At 49.0% G+C, this 20,341-nt stretch overlaps 6 protein-coding genes across 6 annotated transcripts; 1 reads left to right on the forward strand and 5 right to left on the reverse strand.

Annotated features, from left to right (window-relative positions):
- Positions 1-8: 8 nt before the first annotated feature.
- On the reverse strand, positions 9-527 carry LOC112895417 (RING-H2 finger protein ATL74-like). Its single transcript, XM_025963369.1, has one exon. It carries the CDS (start codon positions 525-527, stop codon positions 9-11), a length of 519 nt encoding a protein of 172 aa, XP_025819154.1.
- Positions 528-2,049: 1,522 nt separating this feature from the next.
- On the reverse strand, positions 2,050-2,489 carry LOC112895426. The gene is made up of 2 exons (XM_025963381.1): positions 2,237-2,489; positions 2,050-2,180 (listed from the first exon to the last, which is right to left on the reverse strand). Exons 1-2 carry the CDS (start codon positions 2,487-2,489, stop codon positions 2,050-2,052), a joined length of 384 nt encoding a protein of 127 aa, XP_025819166.1.
- Positions 2,490-5,015: 2,526 nt separating this feature from the next.
- LOC112895436 lies at positions 5,016-8,168 on the forward strand. The gene has a single exon (XM_025963388.1). The coding sequence runs from the start codon at positions 5,016-5,018 to the stop codon at positions 8,166-8,168; it is 3,153 nt and encodes a 1,050-aa protein (XP_025819173.1).
- A 258-nt stretch (positions 8,169-8,426) lies between these two features.
- Positions 8,427-10,243, reverse strand: LOC112895447. The gene is made up of 2 exons (XM_025963399.1): positions 10,010-10,243; positions 8,427-9,887 (listed from the first exon to the last, which is right to left on the reverse strand). The coding sequence occupies exons 1-2, from the start codon at positions 10,241-10,243 to the stop codon at positions 8,451-8,453; spliced, it is 1,671 nt and encodes a 556-aa protein (XP_025819184.1). The 3' UTR covers positions 8,427-8,450.
- Positions 10,244-11,065: 822 nt separating this feature from the next.
- LOC112895457 (probable E3 ubiquitin-protein ligase ATL45) lies at positions 11,066-11,856 on the reverse strand. The gene has a single exon (XM_025963410.1). It carries the CDS (start codon positions 11,854-11,856, stop codon positions 11,191-11,193), a length of 666 nt encoding a protein of 221 aa, XP_025819195.1. The 3' UTR covers positions 11,066-11,190.
- Positions 11,857-14,606: 2,750 nt separating this feature from the next.
- Positions 14,607-15,245, reverse strand: LOC112895466 (E3 ubiquitin-protein ligase EL5-like). The gene has a single exon (XM_025963422.1). It carries the CDS (start codon positions 15,243-15,245, stop codon positions 14,607-14,609), a length of 639 nt encoding a protein of 212 aa, XP_025819207.1.
- Positions 15,246-20,341: the final 5,096 nt, after the last annotated feature.

Below are 20,341 nucleotides of genomic sequence, written 5' to 3' on the forward strand. Positions count from 1 at the left end.
TGCAGAGTTCAGAAGATCGTCGACGCGCACCATCGGCCCGGAGACGCCGCGACGACGCCGCACCGGCAGACCGGGCACGTCGAGTGGCCGTGCAGCCACACGTCGATGCACTGCTGGTGGAACAGATGCCGGCACGCCGGCAGCCGCTTCACCGTCTCCCCGTCCCCCACCTCGCCGAGGCACACCACGCACTGCACGGCGGCGGCGGCGCCGTGCTCGTGTGGCCGAGCGTCCCGATTGTTACCAGCGGCGGCGGGGTCCGTTGCCCGTGCGCTGCTCGCCCCGCGGTAGGCGGCGAGGCGAGGACGGCAACGGCCGGCCGCGGCGCCACCAGTGTCCACGGGCAGGGAAGGCCGGCACATCACCAGCAGCAGCCGGCTGGCGGCGGCGGCCAGCACCACGAGGACGTTGAACGCGACGTTGGCCGGTGCCTCCGGCGACGCGGCGAGGAGGCTGTGGACGGCCCAGGCGGCGAGGGTGATCCAGACGGCGCTGATGTAGGCGACGGCCGCTGGGTTGCAGTCCATTTTCAGTTTTCCACCACGGCTTGCTTCCGAACAATTTCGGCACAAAAATTGCACCTATCATCACATTTATATATATAGCATGTCCGTCCTAGTGCAATACACCTTTTTAATATTTTCCTCCGTTCCAAATTGTAGATCATTTCGATAAATCTAGATACGTTGCTACGTATCTAGATATACGTTTATATCTGGATACTTCATAGCGAAGCAAAAATTATATATCTAGATTTGTAAAAATAATCTGCAATTTGAAGAACCGGAGAGAGTCGTTCTTAATTGGCGCTGCAAACAAAGGACGAGCATTATTTTGAGGATATTTAGACACTTGTTGATTGGGTATATCCGGTGTGTAGTACCTTTAGATGTCCTTCTTCCCCGGAGACAAGCAAGCAGCCTTGTTTCTCCGGTTCTCCCGGTGTAGACTGTGTGCTGATTGACCCTTCGGCACTCCCGGTGGCCATGGGACGTGCCTGTCACTGGCTGTCCCACTCGTTCAGGGCTCCCAATGTTTGCGCTCGTTTGTAGCATGGATCATGTTCTTGCTTAATATATTTATGACATCATTGCTTTGAGAAATTCACGTTCCATTTTTCCCTTCCTCTTTATTGACATGAAGTTTTGTGATTTTCGCAGTTATTTCCTTGTCATTTTTGTTCACAAGATGATGATACTTGGACACTTGGGAGTTGGGACTCTGGCATTTCGGCGAGGCTGATGAAACGTGAAAGCACATACTTGACAGATGGTCTGGTAAAAAAAAAGTGATTAAAACAATACTTCAAATCGATATTTTCCAAAGTAATGATCATTAATACTACTGGCAGATCGATTTCATATATACTTATACAGGAGCTAAGACAATATTGACGGACTGTCAGGAGGAGTTTATTTAATCTCTTGGAGCATATGGAAATAGTTGTAAGAATTCTGAATGTTTTTTCTAGAAAACTAGTATGTTGTTTGAACTACTAAAGATACTTGTACGATCTTTCCGGTTCTTTGGAATAAGCTCTCCCATAATAAAATTTATTTGACTGCGGGAGATTTTTTTTCCTTAGGCGTAAACATTGCAAAATACGTCAGATAAATGCCATTTCTCATATTTGTTACATATCGTTCATTGTTCACAGGTCATTTTGCATTGCCAGGTTGGTTATACTGCGCGTCAGTATTTTTTCAGGAATCAGCATTTGTGCATGCATTTGTACCACTTCCTCTGAATATGTGATCAATACAAACTGCACAGTTCATGACTCAAGTGTATATTACATCATGTGCCCAGTGCTTCTGAAAAAACAAGCTTGGGCGTGTGGCGGTTCGCGGCTCCAGCTTTGTGTCGAGCAGCTTATTGCTCAGAATGTAACGCACTTCCTCTGAGTAATAAAACCTCTCTTCTCCTCACAAAAAAAGAGAAAAAACAAGTTTACATACCAGTTTATAACAAATTTGCTTGTTACAGATTTACCACCATGAAGAAACGAGTATTAGTAGGAGGAGAACAAGAATAACCTCACATGCCCGGTCACACCATCTGCGCCAGCAGCGGCGCGTGGACGTTGTGCCGGCAGACCGGGCAGGTCGAGTGGTCCTGCAGCCAGGAGTCGATGCAGTGCTTGTGGAGGCGTGCAGGCACGCCGGCGGCCGCCCCACCACCTGCGCCGGGCGCACCACTTCCTTGCACACCGCGCACTCCACCGATGGCGGCGCACCTGCGGCTTCCGGCTGTTCGCAGTATGCGACGACGTCGTCGGCGGGGGCTACCCGCGCCCTGCCGCGCGCCGGCGGCTCCCGGGCTAGCAGGTCCATGCCGACGCTCGTGGAGAGCAGATCTTTCGGGCGCCGTCCCGGCACTGCGGCCGGCCGGTGGAGCGTGCGGCGGCAGAAGGCGAGGTAGGCCGCCGTTGCTCCGAAGCGCAGCGTGTTGGCGACGGCCTGCCCGGACACGCGGATGCAGCAACCCATCGTAGCCTGTTCTTCGAATTTCGTTGCAACATACACAATTGTATGGAGAATACAACGGGGGCATCGAGGTATTTATGGTACTCAGAATGTATCATGTATTCATTTTGTATTCTTGTTGATAAAAGGAAGCCGGCATCCATTTCTCCCGGAAAGTTTTAATTTCAAAACTGTACTGTTGTGCAGTATAGAATCTTTAAAAAGTTATGGGGTGACAGCATCAAAAAAATCCAGAGAAAAGTTCAGGCTATGTATTACTAGATTATAATCTACTAATCATACAGGGTCTTCTCGATCGGTCAGGACATTTTCGGAACCAACATGACAATCGAAGCTGCATGTTCTTCTGTAATAGTCGTTGCCTTGCCCAGTTATAGCCTTTGTTTTTTCAAAATACTTTAGCTGAGAGTCCTACATGATTGTAAGATTGGTTGCTACAACAATTGTTTAGAAAAAAGGTGCATATCATTTGTGGAGCAAGGAAGGAAGTCTGGCAGTGCCAATGCATAGCCGGTCAAGGGGGAAGGTGACCAGCTGAGGACCTGACGTAGCTGCACCTGTCGGAGGAACCGGTTCGCCACTCAAGGGTGGATTTTTCCTACAAACTGTACGGCTAAAAACAGAATGCTCCATTGTACAGCTAGAGAGTGTGTGTGTGTGTGTGTGTGTTCATTTATCCATTTATCCAGACAGTTGACTAATAGGAATGGTTTGGCTGAGCTGTGAGCTCGTTCTTGTATCTTAATGTGGTCAGCGGCATTTCTTAGACGGCTATATTTTAGAAACCTGCTAGAACTGCAAGGCCAGATTTCTTATACAAGTTCCCTGCATTCTATAACAAGATGGCTTATCTGAACTGAAAACCTTTCCCAATTCATGTTTCAGATAGAAATGTTTACTATTTTGATGGATTCATCTGAATTGGTAATCTATTCTTCGAATATCTGTTGTCCTAATTGATGGAGAATACAACGGAACATGGAGGTATTTATGGTACCGACTCCACTGTGTTTGAAGAGCCATTTGATTCTTAGTCAGAATGCATCATGTATGCATATCATATTGTTGTAAACTCGTAATTTTGTGACAAACGGAAGCTGGCATCCCATTTCATTCCGAAAGTTTTATTGTTAAAATTAAACTGAATAGTATAGAACTGTTGAAAAAATTAAAGTTGTGACATCATCATCAAACAAATTCAGAGAAAGTTCGGGCTAAGTAGCAGCTTATAATCTATTAGTAATCATACAGAGTCTTGCATTGTTAGTCTGGCAATTCGGAACGAAAACATGACAGAAGCTACCTGTTCTTAAGTTATGTAATAGTCATCGCCTTGGCCAGTTATAGGCTTTTTTTTCCTAGATTAAAGAAAATTCCGATCTTAAACATTCACAAGCGAATGTCTACAGCCAAGACCAGTTAGCCTTTGTCTTTCCAAAATACTATTAGGTATTAGCTGAGATGACTATATGACTCTAAGATTATACATGTAATTTGTGGAGCAAAGAGCGTTGGCAGTGCAGTCCATAGCGACTAGCGAGTCAAGTGGGTAGGAGATCATATGATGTAACTGCACGTCTGCACTGTCACCGACCGCCCGTTGGCATCGGGCCCACCTATCAGTGACCACGCATGACGTTACGTCAGATAAATGGGTTCCAGTAGCGTGGATTTAGATCTCTTTTTAAGCACGTCCCCAAGACGTTAGCCCAAAATCCAAATGCTTGTGAAGATCTCTTTTAAGCAATGTTTCTATGTAACTTTATTCTTAAGCATAAATAAATTGATTTGTGTGGCAATTAAGGTGGCGCAAAAAACAACATCTATATATGGATATTAAAATTGTGAATTATGATCTTTTTTATAGGTATCTAAAGCAAATATATGGAGAATTAAGAACATTGTATGCTATCACCAATGGATGCATGCTACTCCCTACGTTGCAAATTATTATCGTTTTGATCTTTCTAGATTCTTTGGTTCTGCTATTCATCTAGATATGATATATACGTAGATGCATAGCAAAAATTATAAATCTAGAAAAAATTAAAATGATTAACGGTTTGGGATGGAGGAAGTAACTGCTATGACCAAATCAAGAGGATATCTCGTTCAATTTTTTTATAAGTCAGAAACAGAGCTGCCTTTTTGTACTAGCTCCAAAGCTCCATAGTCAATTAAGTTGTTGGCACATAATCCACTGGTTTCTTGCATCGTATCTCGATCTGGCTCCTTTTATTCGAGTTATGTTTGATCCTGGAGATAGTGAAGCACATGAGCCCACGTGGCAGGTTCCATGGTCAACTATCAACTTCCGTTCGGTTGAGTTGTATACTGATCTCCACCCCACAACACACTAGCACTGCAGAGCATTTTTTGACTCCTGGTGCCTCCTTGAACACTCAAGGAGGCAGACAAAGGTAATCAATCCCCTCTGCAGCTCGTTTCATCTTAATTGAGCCACGAAATATGCAGTTACTCCTGGGAATTTCCTTGCTTGATTCTACATTCCTCCTACAGGCCACATCAATGGAAGCCGCCAGCAAGATCGTCACCAGCTTGCTGCTGAATCTTGCATTGTTCTTGCCATGTCTCTCTGCCGCCGTCTCCTCCAATCCGTCGTCGTTCCATCCAAGCATGTCGAAAGGACCCATCCATCATGACTACACCCGCTTCGCCGACGTCGAGCGGCACTGCCAATCCGTGCTCGCCTCAGCCGCGGACCTCAAGGCTGACGCCGACCGTGCCGGCGACCTGATGCACGTGCACCAGCTATCCTTCATGAATGGCGACTGGAGCCAGGACGCCGGCCAAGCCCCTCTGCTTCCGTTCCATGGGAGCTACGCTGATGCTGCTGCGGTGCCCGGTCCTGAACTGCTTGAGGCTGTTCCCCTCGCGTCCTTCATGCTGACGCACACGGACATGGCGCCGCGGCGAGGGGCTCGAACCGCCTTCAACGTCAGCGGGCTCCTCAGCTTCACCATCACCCGCAACTGCTGCTGCTCGTACACGGAACCACGCGCGTCACCGGAATTCGAGCTCCGGCCAGGGGTCGCCAGGCTCCACGTGCTGCTCCAAGGTGTGTATACGGAGACGAAGTCGTCGTCGGGGAGCGGCGATGGCGGCGGCGGCGAGAGGGTGCTGTGTATGGTCGGGGACGCGGTCCTCCCCGTGCGCGGCAGCAACATCACGGACCCGTGGGCCTGGGCCAAGCAGAACAATGGCGGCGACAGCAACTTCAAGCCGCCGGTCGTGACCGCCGACAACATCCTGCTCGTGCTGCGGTACCCGATGACGGCCACGCTGACAACTCGCGCCGTGCGCGGCGAGATGACGAGCACGAGCGCCAAGTCCGACGGCGCCTACTTCGACACCGTGCGCCTGGTGTCGCAGCTCGCCGGCGGGTACGACTCCGGCTACCAATTCCAGCCAGAGGATGCGGCGCTCGATGCTGTCGCTGGGTGCAGCGACGACCCGCTCTTCCGTGACGGCGACGCCATGGGCATGGAGCACCTGAACAGAGGCGGCTCCCTCTGCGACATCGTCTACCAATCCGCTCCCAGTCACCAAGTGATGGAAGTGATCCCAAACTGGAACTGCAAGGGCACCGACGCGTTCTGCAGCCAGGTCGGCCCGTTCGAGAGGGGCCGCCCCGTCACGAGGGCTATGCAGGACGTGGCGTTCACCCGTTCCGGCATAACGGTGCAGGGCCTCCAGTGCAAGCCGGCGTCCAGCACCGACGGCGCGGCGGGGGCGCGGCTGGCGGCCGTGTTCCGCTACGTGCCCCCGTGGGAGGACCAGCCCACGGCGGCGAGGCGGACCGGCCTGAGCGCCATGACCCTGTCGGCCGAGGGCGTGTGGATGGCGTCCGCGGGGCGGGTGTGCATGGTGGCCTGCCTCGGCGGCGACGAGAGAGCATGCCACTACCGCGTGACCCTGTCCGTCCGGAAGACGTTCTCCATGACTCGCCGCGGCAGCAGCGTCGGGCAGATCACCGCCATGGATGGCAGCCACCCTCCGCTCTTGTTTCGACACCGCGTGAACCCCAGAGAGCAGCGCTCGCCGGAGATGCGCATGTCGTACATCTACACCAAGGTCGAGCAGGCTCGGGAGCTCCTTCGGTTCAAGCCAACCGGATTTCGCGACAACATCGTTGCCAGGTCACTGCTCAGCTACCCAAGCATCGCCGGACCTGCCGAGGACATGGTAAGCCTCTCGAACCTCGCCGACGACCTCAATCTCCGCTTCAAATGCGCGGTGAAGCCGCCTTTTGTGCCGGATTGGATCGAGGAGCCGTTCTTCGAACTCCAGATACTCTCCGTTGGCACCCTCGTTGGAAGCTACCCCCAATTTCAGCCGCAATTTCAGGGCGAGTTTAGCATGCGGATCGAACTGCTTGGTAGAGCTAGAGTCCATGCCGTGGAGAAGCAGCAGATCCTGAATGTGTCTGCAGAGTTCACGGTGTCCAGGAAGAATTTCGTCAGTCCAAGTCCGGTGATGTCGTTGGAGGGCGTGTATGACCCCGAGGATGGGCGGATGTATCTGATCGGCTGCCGGAACGTCCATGCCCCATGGCGAGTCCTGTCGAAACGAAGAGACCTCGAAGACGGGATGGACTGCTCCGTAGAGATGACAGTGGAGTACCCGCCGACGACGACACGGTGGTTGATCAGCCGGGCGGCGAAGGTCTCCGTCGCCAGCACGAGGGCCGATGACGACCCTCTGCACTTCAACAGGACGGAGCTCCGCACGCTGCCCGTCGCATACCGCGACCAGCGTCGGGACGAACTGACCGAGCCGGTGGTGGAGGGGCTCCTCTGTGTCACCATGCTGTCGGCCACCATCGCTGCCACCGTCGGCCAGCTCCGCTACGTCAAGTCGCACGCCGACGTCGCCCCGTACGTCTCGCTCGTGACGCTCGGCGTCCAGGCCCTCGGCTACAGCTTGACGCTGGTCACGGACGCCAGGATGCTGCCGGCGTGGCCCACGCGGAGGTACATGCCCTACTACGCCGGCCACCTGGGCTGGATCATGGACCGCTCCGTGAAGGCGCTCACCCTCGCGGCGCTCCTCCTCACGGCGCGGCTCGCCCAGGTGGTGTCGCGGTCGAGGGCCCGGGCCCGGGCGCGGTCGCCGCTCGAGCCGAGGCGCGTCCCGGGCGACGGCGCGGTGCTGCTGTGCAGCGCCGGCGTGCATCTGGGCGGCCTCGTCTTCGTCCTCGCCGTGCACTGGCTGAGCACCTACGGCGCGTCGACGGCTGATGAGCCACCCAGCGGGGTGATCTACGGCGAGGAGCAGGGGATGCCGTGGCCCGCGCGCGCGCGGGCCGCCATCGTCGAGCGGTACGCCGGCGTGGCAAAGGAGTGGTTCTTGCTCCCGCAGGTCGTCGGCAACGCCCTCTGGCGCGTAAACTGCAAGCCTCTCGCGGCGAGGTACTACGCGGGGGTCACAGCGGTGTGGCTGCTGCCACATGTCTACGGCTACCTCCGGCCGCCGGTGGTCAACGCTTACTCCGAGGCTCACGGCGATGTCGTTGGCTTCTACTCAAAGGCCAGCGCCGTGGTGGTTCCCGTCGTCGGCTTCGTGCTCGCGCTCGTGGTCTACGTGCAGCAGCGCTGGAACTACAAGATCGTCGGCTGGGCGATGAGGACGGAGAAGAACAAGCTGCAGCACGTCTACTGAATTGAGGATGGATCGTGCCATCATTGTGTTTCACCGATACGCGATACGGGTACGGCGATATGGGTACGCCGATACGGCGATACGGCAAATCTCCAAAAACCACGATACGCCGATACGTCAAATATATAAATATAAGTTAATTTTTCTATTTTTCTCAATAAACATAATAGAATATTCAATAAATATATAGCAAATAGTCCTGACGACGCAAGATAAATAATAGAGATACAAGGCACAAGGCCAAATCAAAAGATCATGCAGGCTATCTCTTCATGCTAAAGTTCAATCATCTTCTGCAATCATAACCTCAAACTCCGGCTCATCCAAAGTGAGATTAGCAGCTTGAAGAATACCGACACCATCAAATGTCTCAAAGCCATCTCCCCCAACATCCCACATTTGTGTTGGCCCTGTGAGAGATTCATCACTGCACCTTGAAAGAAGACGTAAGTTGTTATGCACAAACACTAAATCCTGAGCACGTTCAGGTGTGAGCCTGTTTCTTCTCATGTTATGGATAAAACTGTATGTGCTCCAGTTTCTCTCGCAGCAAGAAGAAGAAGCTGGCTGCCCAAGCAGCTTAAAAGCTAATTCTTTCAACTCTGGGGTCCTAGACCCATAGATGCCCCACCATTGCAGTGGATCAAAATGAGCTCTGTCATCAATTGAATCAGGTAAACTAAAGATGCCTCTTTTCAGTGAGTAATCAGCGAACTGTTGTTTAACTCTCCTAAGCTCTGGAAAAAGCTTCCTAAGGCAATTGTTTCTCTCTTCTGAAATTTCCGGATCCATATGTGGGGCTACACGGTTTGGGTCTTCTGAAAGCCATTGTTCACTATAGTACCTAGGGTTAAGAGAGTGTGCCAAACAATGGAGTGGGGTGTTGCTTTTGAGCCAACGATCTTGTAAAATGTCATTGACAATATTGAAAAACTCAGATTCATCCAGCGGCCCCTTCCCTTCTTTCCGGTAAATAACAGTTTTTACTCTCTCTATCATGCTGTCCCACATTTCATAAATTAAGTGCAGACAAGGCTTCTCAGTATCTGCTGCCCTTAGTATTGAGTAAATGGGATCAGTGAAATCAATGATGTATTTTACTTGATCCCACCAATAGTCATCAAGCACCTTCTGTCTCACAAAATTGGCCTTTTCCTGATCATCTTCTCTATATGTTCTCCACTTATCACTGATTACCATCTGTATAAGCGAGTCCTTGAGAAGAAGAAACCTCTTCAACATAACAATGACAGATGCAAATCTTGTGTCTGCAATAGCTAGGAACTTGAGCTTACTAAATGAATTGAATATTGACAGCCTCATGCCATGATTCATGATAAAATTCTTAATTTGGAGAGCATCCCCGACAATATCACTTATCCATTTAAGTTCTGGATTTTCATCTTCATCATTCTTTGCAGCACAAATATTTTTCAATGCCAAATTCAAAGTGTGGACAACACAGGGAGTCCAAAAGATGTTGCTGTACTTTGCTTCAATAATCAAACCAGCAGCTTTGCAATTTGCTGCATTGTCAGTGACCACCTGAACTACATTATTTGATCCAACCTTTTCAATAACCTGAATCAAGAGGGCAGAAATGTACTCCTTGGTCTTTGCCTTTCCTTCAGTGTTTTCACATTTCCTATTGGCGGCAACAATCCAGAGGATGATGCTGAGGCAGAGAGCTGCACTGGCATGGGAACACTCCTCCTTGAGCTTCCATCAGCACTAACTCGTGCTGCTGCTTCTTCCTTACGGAACTGGTCCACCATCTCTGGTGTGGCAGCACCACAAATTGATGTGCCTTTACCAGGTTCCCTCATGAGATGTGCTCTTACTCTAAAGTAACTCCCAGGAATAATGTGATCACAATACAGGCACTGAGATTTTGCATTTCCTCCAGAAGAAGCATTCTTTTCAAGTAATTTAACATGCCTCCACAGAGGAGTTTTACGCAATCTCTCGTCAGAAGGATTGGGATCAACTTGTGCACTGCCAGCAGCAGCAGGGGCATTGGGATTAGGTGATGGAGAAGGAGAATTTGAACTTCCACTTGCACTTGAACTAGCCATGCTTTGTAACGTATTATCTACAACGAAATGCAAGACATGAACAGCCGGAGGAGCTTACTCATGCAGGTACAACCCAAAAGGAAAAAACGAGAGTAATTTCAGGGTCTAAATGGGCAAGAGGACAAGGTATTACCACACAGCACGCGGCGTACGGCGAGTCACAGGTACACAGGCCACCGGGCTTCAGCAAATGCAGGTGGCTTCGCAGCAGCCGGGAGGCTTTCAGGGAGGCAGATGCAAGTGCAGTGTGCACCTCGCAGCCGCGGAGGAGGATTGGAGCCGCTGCGCGGGGAGCTCGTCGTCGGGGCAGGAGCCGTTGACGGGGTTCGGAATGAAGGACGCGAGCAGCCGAGCAGGCCCAGGAACGCCAGGCACGGGTGGCCCGCCGGCGGCCGCACGCAGCTCCGCCGTGCCCCAGTTCGGGTTGCGCCCGTACTGCCTTGCTCCCAGCCGCTGGCGGCTGGCGCAAGGGGCGGCGGCGCAAGGGATCCACGAGATGGGAGGCAGGGAGGGAGACTGGGAGAGAGAGAACACGTGCTGCGTGAGTTGAGGATTTACAGCCAGGGTTTAGGATGGGCCGGTTTTGTTGGACCTCAGTTTCAAGTGGGCTTCCAAATGAGAGGTTATCCTCAAACGTATCGGATGGACGTATCGCCGAGTATCGGATGCGTATCGCGAATTAAATTATTTATTTTTAAATCGAATTAATCCGATACGCGTATCGGGACGTATCGGCGTATCGGGGCGTATCGGATACGGGTACGGCGACCATCCTGGCGTATCGGTGATTCGTAGTCATTGCTACCACGCTGATTGCACTTGTCAACTAGCACGATGATCATTTTAAATGTTTCTTACACTTGTTTACACTTTTCTTTCACGGTTTACGCTATCAGTTCACTCATCGTCAACTGTCGAAAAACCAGGAAAAAAAGATGAGCAAGATCTCACACCATTTCCGCCGGCAGTGGCGCAAACACGTCGCACCGGCAGACCGGGCACGTCGACTTGCCGCTCAACAGCCACGGGTCGATGCAGTACTGGTGGAACATGTGCAAGCACACCGGCAGCCGCTTCACCATCTCCCCCTCCTCCACCTCGCCCAGGCACACCGCGCACGCGGCCGCGTCGCCGGCGCCCCTCTGCGCGTACGCCGGGATGTCGGCAGCCCCGGCCACCCGCGCCCCGCCGCGCGCCGGCGGCTCCCGCGGAAGCGCGTCGATTGCGGATCGCGGCAAGGCACTGCCGCCGCCGCCGCCCCTGCCCGGGCGCCAGAGCCGGGCACGCGCGGCTCGCGCGCACTGGCACGGCAGGCCTAGCAGCCAGCCCACGCCGCGCATGCACGGCAACAGCGCGTGGAATATAGAGGCCATGCAGCCCCCGAACTCGGAGCACGAGAAGAAGGTGCCGCACAAGGAGGGGTACATCCTGGCGCTGTAGTAGACCCAGATGAGGAGGAAGATGGAGACGCCGGCGATGCCGCCGGCGCTGCTGCGCGGCGTCCGCGCGAGCCGGACGAGCGTGTAGATGAGGAAGCCCGTGCCGCCGACGCACACCGCGTTGACGCCGGCCAGCACGGTCGCGGCGAACAGGCAGTCGGAGCACCACTCCATGATTGTCGCGCACGGTGGCATCCCTGTGCTGTGCTCTTCAGAATTCAGAATACAGACGCTGAGTTGCTCGCCTGGCTGCCTTCTACTTTATTTTGCTGGGGGCTGCGCGCGTTCATGATGTAAGAGGTAAAAGCGCAGAAATTCCTCGGGAATTTCGAGACCAAAGCCCCGAAATGGCGATCTAGAGATCCGGTTGGAACCGTGCCATTCTTTGGTGGTTTTTTGTTCCCAGGCTCGGCTAGCTGCTGTGCTGACAGGACGGCGTGTCAGCGTTGCTCTTTCGTGTACGCAGAAGCAACGATCAGAACTGGCACAAATGAATTTGAAGATGCATATCCTTGCTGAGTTGACTCGTTAATCATTGCTACGTCTACGTGCGCGGAAATTCTCAACGGCCGGAGGAAATTATGTGTCTGTGGCGACCTTTTGTGCTCAATGGTCATTAATATCAGTTAATCAGTTAATCCAAAGAGATGGATCGGGGTAAACTAGCAACCCTAATGAAAATCCATGGGTTACTGTGGGGGGCGAGGAGGAACGGCCGCTGAAATGGCATGGCAGGAGGAGCTGCTGAACTGAAGACGGCTATGCATTCTGGATGAGTCGATTGATTATTTATTACTTGCTGATTATATCTTTATATGGGTTCTGACGGAACAAGTCGGTACCTTCGCTGACTGATCCGAAAATTCCTGACAACGCCTTCGGTTTTCAGTTGACGGTCACCACCAAGAACCAAAAACAAAGCAGGGTAAGAGCAAGAACTGAGAAGGTCACGCGGCAGCTGCGCAAAGACGTCGCACCGGCACACCGGGCATGTCGAGTGGTCTCGGAGCCACGGGTCGATGCACTCCTGGTGGAACATGTGCAGGCACACCGGCAACCGCTTCACCGTCCCCCTCCTCCACCTCGCGCAGGCACACCGAACACTCCGTCGACGACGCGAACGCACCGTCGGGCTGCGCGCCGTCATCACGCTCCTCGTGCGCCGAGATGTCACCGACGGCAACCACCTGCGCGCCGCCACGCAGCACCGGTGGCTCCCGAAGTTGCTTGAGAATTTCCAAGGCCGTTCTCACAATCGGTGCACTGAAAATTTGAAATGTCAATGGATGTGATTGGTTGGTTGAAACCGTGTGGGTTTTCAACGCACCAGAAGTCAGCCTGCCTCACGTGTGGCAAGTCATCGTATTGGAGAAATATTTTTATTTTCTAGGAAAAGTTAAGTTACACCATCGAATCATTAAAAAAACCTAAATTTCAAGTTTGAAGTACAAAATCAGATAGCGAGGGTCATCCAATTGTTAAAAGTAGACAAATTTAGACCTTACGTGGTTTCAAAGGTCAGTTTTCATGATGTGGAAATAAAACATATTCAAATTTAAACTGAAAAAATTATAAATAATTTATTTTAAATTAGAACGAAACTGGTGCCAACATTTTTCTAAAAATGTAACATATGTATTGGTACTCTATTTGTAAGTGATTTGGGTCCAATGTTTACCATTTCCTAGTATTTTTTCTTGTAGTTATGCCTAGCATTGTTGAATAAATAAGATTTAAATAGAGTAACAATAGATAGGTTACATTTAATAAAAAGTTTGGTACCAATTTAATTTTTTAAAAATGAATTAGTTTTCATTTTTTAGATCTAAGTAGGATTTTTAAAAACATACAAAATCATCTTTAAAACTATCCAAATGGTCAAATTTTCCTAATTTCGATAGTTGGATGGTCTCCGTTTTCTAGTTTTTTAGTTGAATGTTGAAAATCGGACTACCGTGCTAGTTTGAAAATTGAAATTTTTCCTATTTACTATATTAAACTGTCCTCATCCAGCTTCTAGCACCCCCAGAAAAAAAAGCCATATAAAAAAATCATATGTGACAGTGTAATTAATATTAGAGAAACCATCATACGTACAACATTGGGGTTGCTCTTATTACCATCACCAAACAAATGTCTCAGTAATATAATTTTGTATGTTTAATGTCACACGATTTCTTTAATATGGGATAATGGGATAGAAAAAATGCTCGTGGTTTGACCTATAATTCTGATGTTCACCTAGTTAGAGCATATTCGGATAACAAACTGCTCACATGGCTCCAACATAATTTTATGGTCGAGCTTCCCACGTATAGAAGCATATGCTAGCCATTGTTTGCGTTTTGTTCTGTTAAAAAATCTGGAAGATGAACAACTAAATGTAAGTTTAGTATATAAAATCACAATTCTTTAGGCTGCATTTGATTTCATGTACCATTTGGTTCACGTATGAAATTGTTCGAGATAAACTGTGACCCTAGTGTTTGGTTACATGAACCCTAACAATCTACTCTCTACATTCCAAAATATAGTTTATTTTGGCTTTTCTAGATTTATAGATTTCAATATACAGTTAGATATGCATTAATATCTTAATATTAAATACTATAAATCTAAAAAAGTCAAAATGAACTACATTTTTGAACACAGAGATCAAGCCAAACCCACTTAAAATAAATTGCTACTAGTGAAACATATAATTCAAGAAAATTGGTTGAACCATACCATACAGAATCATCCATACATGCATTATTTGGTACTACATGTGCAACCAAACACAAACCCAGAACCGGACCGTGCCGCGACCCACGCTATACAGCACCAGACATGCACTGCACCTAGGCGTGAACCCGGCACGAACCCCAACCCGGCCTGGCGACTGGCGTGGCCCGCGAAGACGATCATGCCGGGCCGAGCCGGCATCATGTCGGTCCGGGCTGTGCCTGAACGGCTCCGATGTCCACGACCACCTCCGGCGGCCGTTCGAGCGCCAGCACCACGCCGCGCCGGCAAACCGGGCAAGTCGCGTGCGTGCGCAGCCACATGCCGATGCACTCCGTGTGGAACACGTGCTTGCACGCCGGCAGCCGCCGCACGGCCTCCCCCTTCTCCACCTCGCCCAGGCACACCGCGCAGTCCGCGGCGCCGTCACAGTGCTCGTAGCTCGGGATGCGGTCACCGGCGAGGGCGGCCTGCGTCTCAACGCGGACCATCATCACCGGTTCTCGGAGGTGGTCGTGTGACAGCACCGCCCCCGTCGCCGCTTCATAATCGCCGCTGCCGCGGGACGACGACTCTGGTGCCGCGGAGAGCCAGCGCGGGCAGGGCGGGCGCTTGAGCTCCGCGTAGAACCGGCAGCAGAGAACGAGGCTGATGGTGGCGAAGAAGACGGCGAACGCCGCGAAGAAGGTGGCGGCGCCCGAGTGCGGGCGCCTGAGGAGGTGGAGGACGGCCACCGGCGCGGTGATGAACCCGGTGCCGAAGATGGCGTGCGCGACGGCGAAGTCGCAGCTCCACCGGGAGCAGGAGGTGCCGTCGTCCTCGGCGGGCTCGCCGGCCATACCTACGGCCGCGCGCTCCTGGTAGACGCCGTCCGTACAGGCGCCGCCGCCTCAGGTGAAAATGGAAACTAAATCAGCTCTCACACTCGCACCGTACCTTACGCTCGCCGTATTTAGCCTTGCACGGAACGGAGCGTCTGCGAATAAATTAACAGTCGACGAGCTGTTTAAACATCTACGCGTCCGTCGACCAAGTGAGACGCGGCGTGCTTAGTGGACAGTGGTACTTGGCGAGATCCAAACGTTGAGGCCGGTGAGTGTTTTGTTTCGTTGTTTAGTTGGATTGCACTTCTTAATGTTGGAGGACGTCAGTTTCGTTTTCTTTTTTTTTTCTAACCAGGGAGCCCTCTCTGACTAGCAGTAACTGGAGAGCCCGACCAGATTCAGTGTACCAGCAGCGATGCCAATCGGCAATAGACCAGTGATGACAATGTAACAGATAACATTAGCGCTTGCAAATAATCAGTTTCAAATTTAAATGACCAGTGTTGGGCTATTTGGCTAATACGAAAATGATGCTGTTTTGAGTCGAACTCTGCCTAACTCGTACCTGCAGGTCATCTTAAAGGAACATTCTGGGCAAGGTATTAGTCGCTGTTATCTGAATAGGAAGCGAGAGAATTTTTGACGAAGAACTGCCAATTACTAGGAGTGATGCTGCACTTAAGTGCAAAGAGTGGTTGGAATTTTAGAAGAAGAATTCAGGGGTAGCTATTGGGTTTGGCAGATGGTGTTTCTATTTTGAGTTTTATTTTGGAATAGCTGTTTGCTGAGCGGTCTATGTACTGCATGTCGTGTTTTTTTGGCGGTAGACACTCACCTATGATTGCTCCAGGCCGGGATATTCTTTTATTAAAAAAGTTTCAACTTTAAAAAGATAATAGTTTCACAACCAAACATCCAAATCAAAATGTCATTATACAATTCTATTTGTTTCAATAAAAACTTCAAAACAAAATCTTACTTGAGTATATTTTGATCAAAACAATGAAGTTACTTTTTTAAAGTAAATATTATTTTCTCTATATAGTATAAGTTAGAGAAAAAGTTACTTGCTGCCAAGTATGATATTTCCTGTCATGAACTGAAAGATATTCTTTCTGTTCATAAGTTATGTTCCACAACTACAAAGATAATTTTTTCTAACATTCATTCACTAAATATAATGTTACCTTTTGTATTTTCGGAGTACAAAGTTTTTTTTATTAATACAAAATTGCAAAATTACCTTCTCAACTCATAAGTTACATTCACATACTATAAAAGTTACTTCTCTAACCTTCACATACTACAAAGTTCAATTCTTTTTTGTTACGTGGGCTACAAAGTTACTTTTTATATTCATTACTTATATTCTAGAACTACAAAATTATATTTTTAACATTTATAGACTATGAAGTTACTCTTTCTAATATTGGAATATTTCTATTTTAGAAAAGTCTTGGTATAAGCCAATTTATTTTTTTTGAAAATATGGCGAGATCAAATTTTTTATTTTAGAAAATTCGAGGGTTCTCTTTTTTAAGACTAAATGGAGAGGCCCCTCCATTTAGAAAAAATTTGACCAGAAGGTATGACGGCCTCACCATTTTTCATTAAGAGGAAGTAACCGGCTTCCCGGTCGAGAAAATTTAATTTAGATAATTAGTTTGTGAAATAGAGTTTTTTGTGTTTGAAGGTATGTATACATCGATGCACATGAGGCAAGCTGGCAAGCCTTCGTGCGATGCGTCGGGCGCCGGGTCACGTGCGATGAATAGAAATCCCCTTACTACTAGAGCCATCTAAATTCAGCTAGAGGCCCGTTCGGTACCCTCCATTTAGATTCTCTATTTTTCTAAATAGGGATACTGACACTATGGAAACATCATCCCGAGCTCAGCCTCTGCATCAGCAGAGAAGAGCATTGCGCAATGAAAGAAACACAAAGTTCAACCCGTTTCAAATGTAGAACATGTGCATTAATTTTGGCACTGCAGCCCCGCTTGAATTATACAACCTGGATTTTGGCAATGCAACAGGATTAGGTGCTCGTAACTCGTACCAGTACCAATGCATTTAATTTTCTGTGGAGATCAATCTTTGCATACTAGAAGAAAGGATGCTAAGATTGAAATTTTGTCTCGGTAACCAATATACATGGATTCGTCTCATTATAAAATTCATATACCAAATGGATTTTATAGAGTTCCTAAAGGAGTAAGAAAATTACGAAGACAATACAGTCAAGTGCCCTTCTTCACCTCTGGAAATAACCTATGATGTTTTTCACCTCGTCTCATGACAACTAAGCTAAACATATAAACTAAACAGAAGTTAGAACAAACCTTGCTGACTATGATGAGTACATGCAAGTCTCACTTATTATTTTGGGTGGGTCGACCCAAAAAATAACTAAAATGGCACGCCACCTAATTCATTTAGAGGGAAAAATAAACTACTAGTAAGTAGCACGCGAGGTATTTAATTAGCTGACCCAGAAAGAAATACCATTGGGTTTTCGTCAAAAAAAGAAATACCATTGGATACCATCGTCTGTTGCTAGGAGTTCAACTTGTCATGCAGAGTTACGAAACTGCTTACGTTTGTGATTGTGCAAGCAGTTGTCCGCTTCGGCTGATCTTTGACCTCGTCGATCTAGTTTCGAGCTACAGATAAATCTATCACGCGCGATCATGTCGACATGTAGCGCCTTCCTAAGCGGGCCCTGTTTTTTAATCGATTCTGTCTGTAGATGCCCTATCGCTTTCTTTTATCTGTAACTTATAAGCAAAAATGCATATGTGGATATATAAGTGAGAGATCCTATACCCTGCGGTTGTCCAAGCCTCCAAGATAAGTTTTGCTTTTCAAAAACATACTAGTAGATCATATGGTTGCTGGGTACGCGCAATGGCGAAGCTAAGAGCTGCTTTGCCCAGTCCAACCACCATTTTGCGGCATGGAAGAGGTAGGAAAGTTTCCTTGGCACCGCGGAGAGCAGAAGGGAAAGGTCGAGCATGTCGGACTTTTGTTAGGGCCCATCTGATGTTGGATTTTTGCATGAGACAAGAGAGATGACTCTGCACGACGATTTATAAGAGCAGAGGATTTCGCTGTGGGCTTCTTGAAGGTCAGTGTTCTCTGAGAAAACCGCAAGGGAAAAGGTGGTAAGCGTGTGCTTCTCCGGGGAAGGTTCGAAGGGAGAGGTCCTTGTGTAGCAGCGCACTAGGAAATTCTTTCCAGTGCACCATGCAGTTGTTCTGCTGCCTCCTGTGAGACTACACGGAAAGGCACTTTCAACAAAATCAGCTCATATTTCCCAGCACTTTACAATTGCTGAATTTTCCTTGAAAACTAATAGTAGGACGAGCGAGGTAACGAGGAGCCCCGTGCCGCCGATGCACAGGGTGTTGGCGATGGCCAGCCCGAGCAAGCGGACGAAGCAGTCCATGCACCGCCGCCGCGGCCAGGCGAGCGCACGGTGCTCCGATCACCTTAGCCGGGATGGTGAAGCTGAGCCGCTGAGGTGAGCTGCTTGGGATGATGATACGAGTCGTGAGCACGAAATTCTATGGGAATTTCCGAGGTTGAGATTGGTTGAAACTTGAAACCGTGTTCTTTTTCCGAGTCAGGCCTTGTTCGGTTATCCCAGAATGAGGTCCGGAGTGGCCCGTTCCACCTGTATCCTTTCAGGCTGTTAGGAAACCGGCTCGCAACAAAAAGTCTGTTCGGTTTGGGCTGGCCCAGATATAAAACAGGCCCGGAACGGCCATTTCCCCACCTCCAACGGCCCGGAAGACTTCCCCACGTCCGACCCACGGATTTTTTTTAAAAAGGATAAAAAAATATTCGAAAAAGGGGAGCCGGTGGGAGAAATTAGGAAAATGGGTACTTCCCGCCCTTTGAACGGGCGGAAAGGAACATCCCGCCCACTTCGGAAAAAATTTCCAGGGGTCTCTTCGCGAATAAGAAAAATTTTTTATTCGCGAAGAGGTCCCTGAAGCAGGCCACCCGCCCGGCCAGCGGGCGGGAGGTCCCCTGGTTGTGATTTTTGTTATATTTTCTTAGAATTTATGTTTCACAAACTATTTGAAATTCAGACTTTTTTCAAATACAAGATTTATTCGCCATACTCTTATGTATGCATATAAAATTTTAATTTAATTTTACGAAGAAGATTATGGTATCTAAAACTCGTACGAAGATAGTTAAACGATAACGTTTTGCAACGTAGAATTCAAATATTCTGTCTTCAGTCAATGCGGCAAATATTAACAAATACACATCCAGGTGTGATACAATCTCAACGCGACAAATATTACACATGAGCAAACAACGTTCAAATAAAATTGCAACTAAATGATGCTTGATGACGTACTAACACTCGATCGGCGACGTCTCCCACTCCTTGATGCAACCGGAGGTCTTCCATCTGTAGCATCACCTGTAGGGCCAGCTTCAGCAGAACTGGGGCCAGCATCATTGTTTGGACAATGTTTATACGTGTGTCCAATCTGATTACATGCACTGCAGCGCTGTATCCTCGGACGGAGCTCTGACTCATCCATATCATTACGAATACGCTGTGTCTGACAGCGCCCTCTCTGAACCCGTGATGATCTTGGGTCTGAAATATATATAACAAGATTCGCTGTCTCAGTGAATGATCCAACCAAACGGAACCCATAGATCTCATATTGCCAGGTGCTGAAAATTATCTCCTTTCTGAAGTAATGGGAAATATATATATCGACAGGATGTCGAATATCCGCACAAGCAGCCATTACATGAGAACAAGGTAAGTGCAGCAACTTGGGCCTCATGCATGAGCAACAACAAATTCCATCAAACTTGAGAATGCACTCCTTTATAGGAGTTTGACGTCTCATGCCACGTCGCGCCTGTCTTTAGGAGATACCTCAAACTTGAGCTCCTGTGTACCACATTGCCGTACATAGTGTAGCCGGGCGCTTTCTGCCTTCTTAGTCATATATTCTATTACCATGAATCCAAAATTTCTGTCCGGATCTCGCATGAATACCTGATTTTTAGTGAACCGTTCACTAAAGTAATCGGTACATCCGCGGACGATAAATTCCACAATTGCAACCAAT

Source organism: Panicum hallii, chromosome 1 (genome assembly GCF_002211085.1).
Source record: "Panicum hallii strain FIL2 chromosome 1, PHallii_v3.1, whole genome shotgun sequence".
NCBI lineage: Eukaryota > Viridiplantae > Streptophyta > Magnoliopsida > Poales > Poaceae > Panicum > Panicum hallii.

Excerpts from the sequence above, each read along its gene's own strand:
- LOC112895417 (XM_025963369.1), bottom strand. The coding sequence starts at position 527 with ATGGACTGCAACCCAGCGGCCGTCGCCTACATCAGCGCCGTCTGGATC.
- LOC112895447 (XM_025963399.1), bottom strand. The coding sequence starts at position 10,243 with ATGGCTAGTTCAAGTGCAAGTGGAAGTTCAAATTCTCCTTCTCCATCA. Across the intron at positions 9,888-10,009 it reads TTCCTGGGAGTTACTTTAGA|CTCAAGGAGGAGTGTTCCCA; the intron begins GTAAGAGCACAT and ends TGCTGATGGAAG.
- LOC112895466 (XM_025963422.1), bottom strand. The coding sequence starts at position 15,245 with ATGGCCGGCGAGCCCGCCGAGGACGACGGCACCTCCTGCTCCCGGTGG.
- LOC112895426 (XM_025963381.1), bottom strand. The coding sequence starts at position 2,489 with ATGGGTTGCTGCATCCGCGTGTCCGGGCAGGCCGTCGCCAACACGCTG. Across the intron at positions 2,181-2,236 it reads CGAACAGCCGGAAGCCGCAG|GTGGTGGGGCGGCCGCCGGC; the intron begins GTGCGCCGCCAT and ends CGCCCGGCGCAG.
- LOC112895457 (XM_025963410.1), bottom strand. The coding sequence starts at position 11,856 with ATGGAGTGGTGCTCCGACTGCCTGTTCGCCGCGACCGTGCTGGCCGGC.
- LOC112895436 (XM_025963388.1), top strand. The coding sequence starts at position 5,016 with ATGGAAGCCGCCAGCAAGATCGTCACCAGCTTGCTGCTGAATCTTGCA.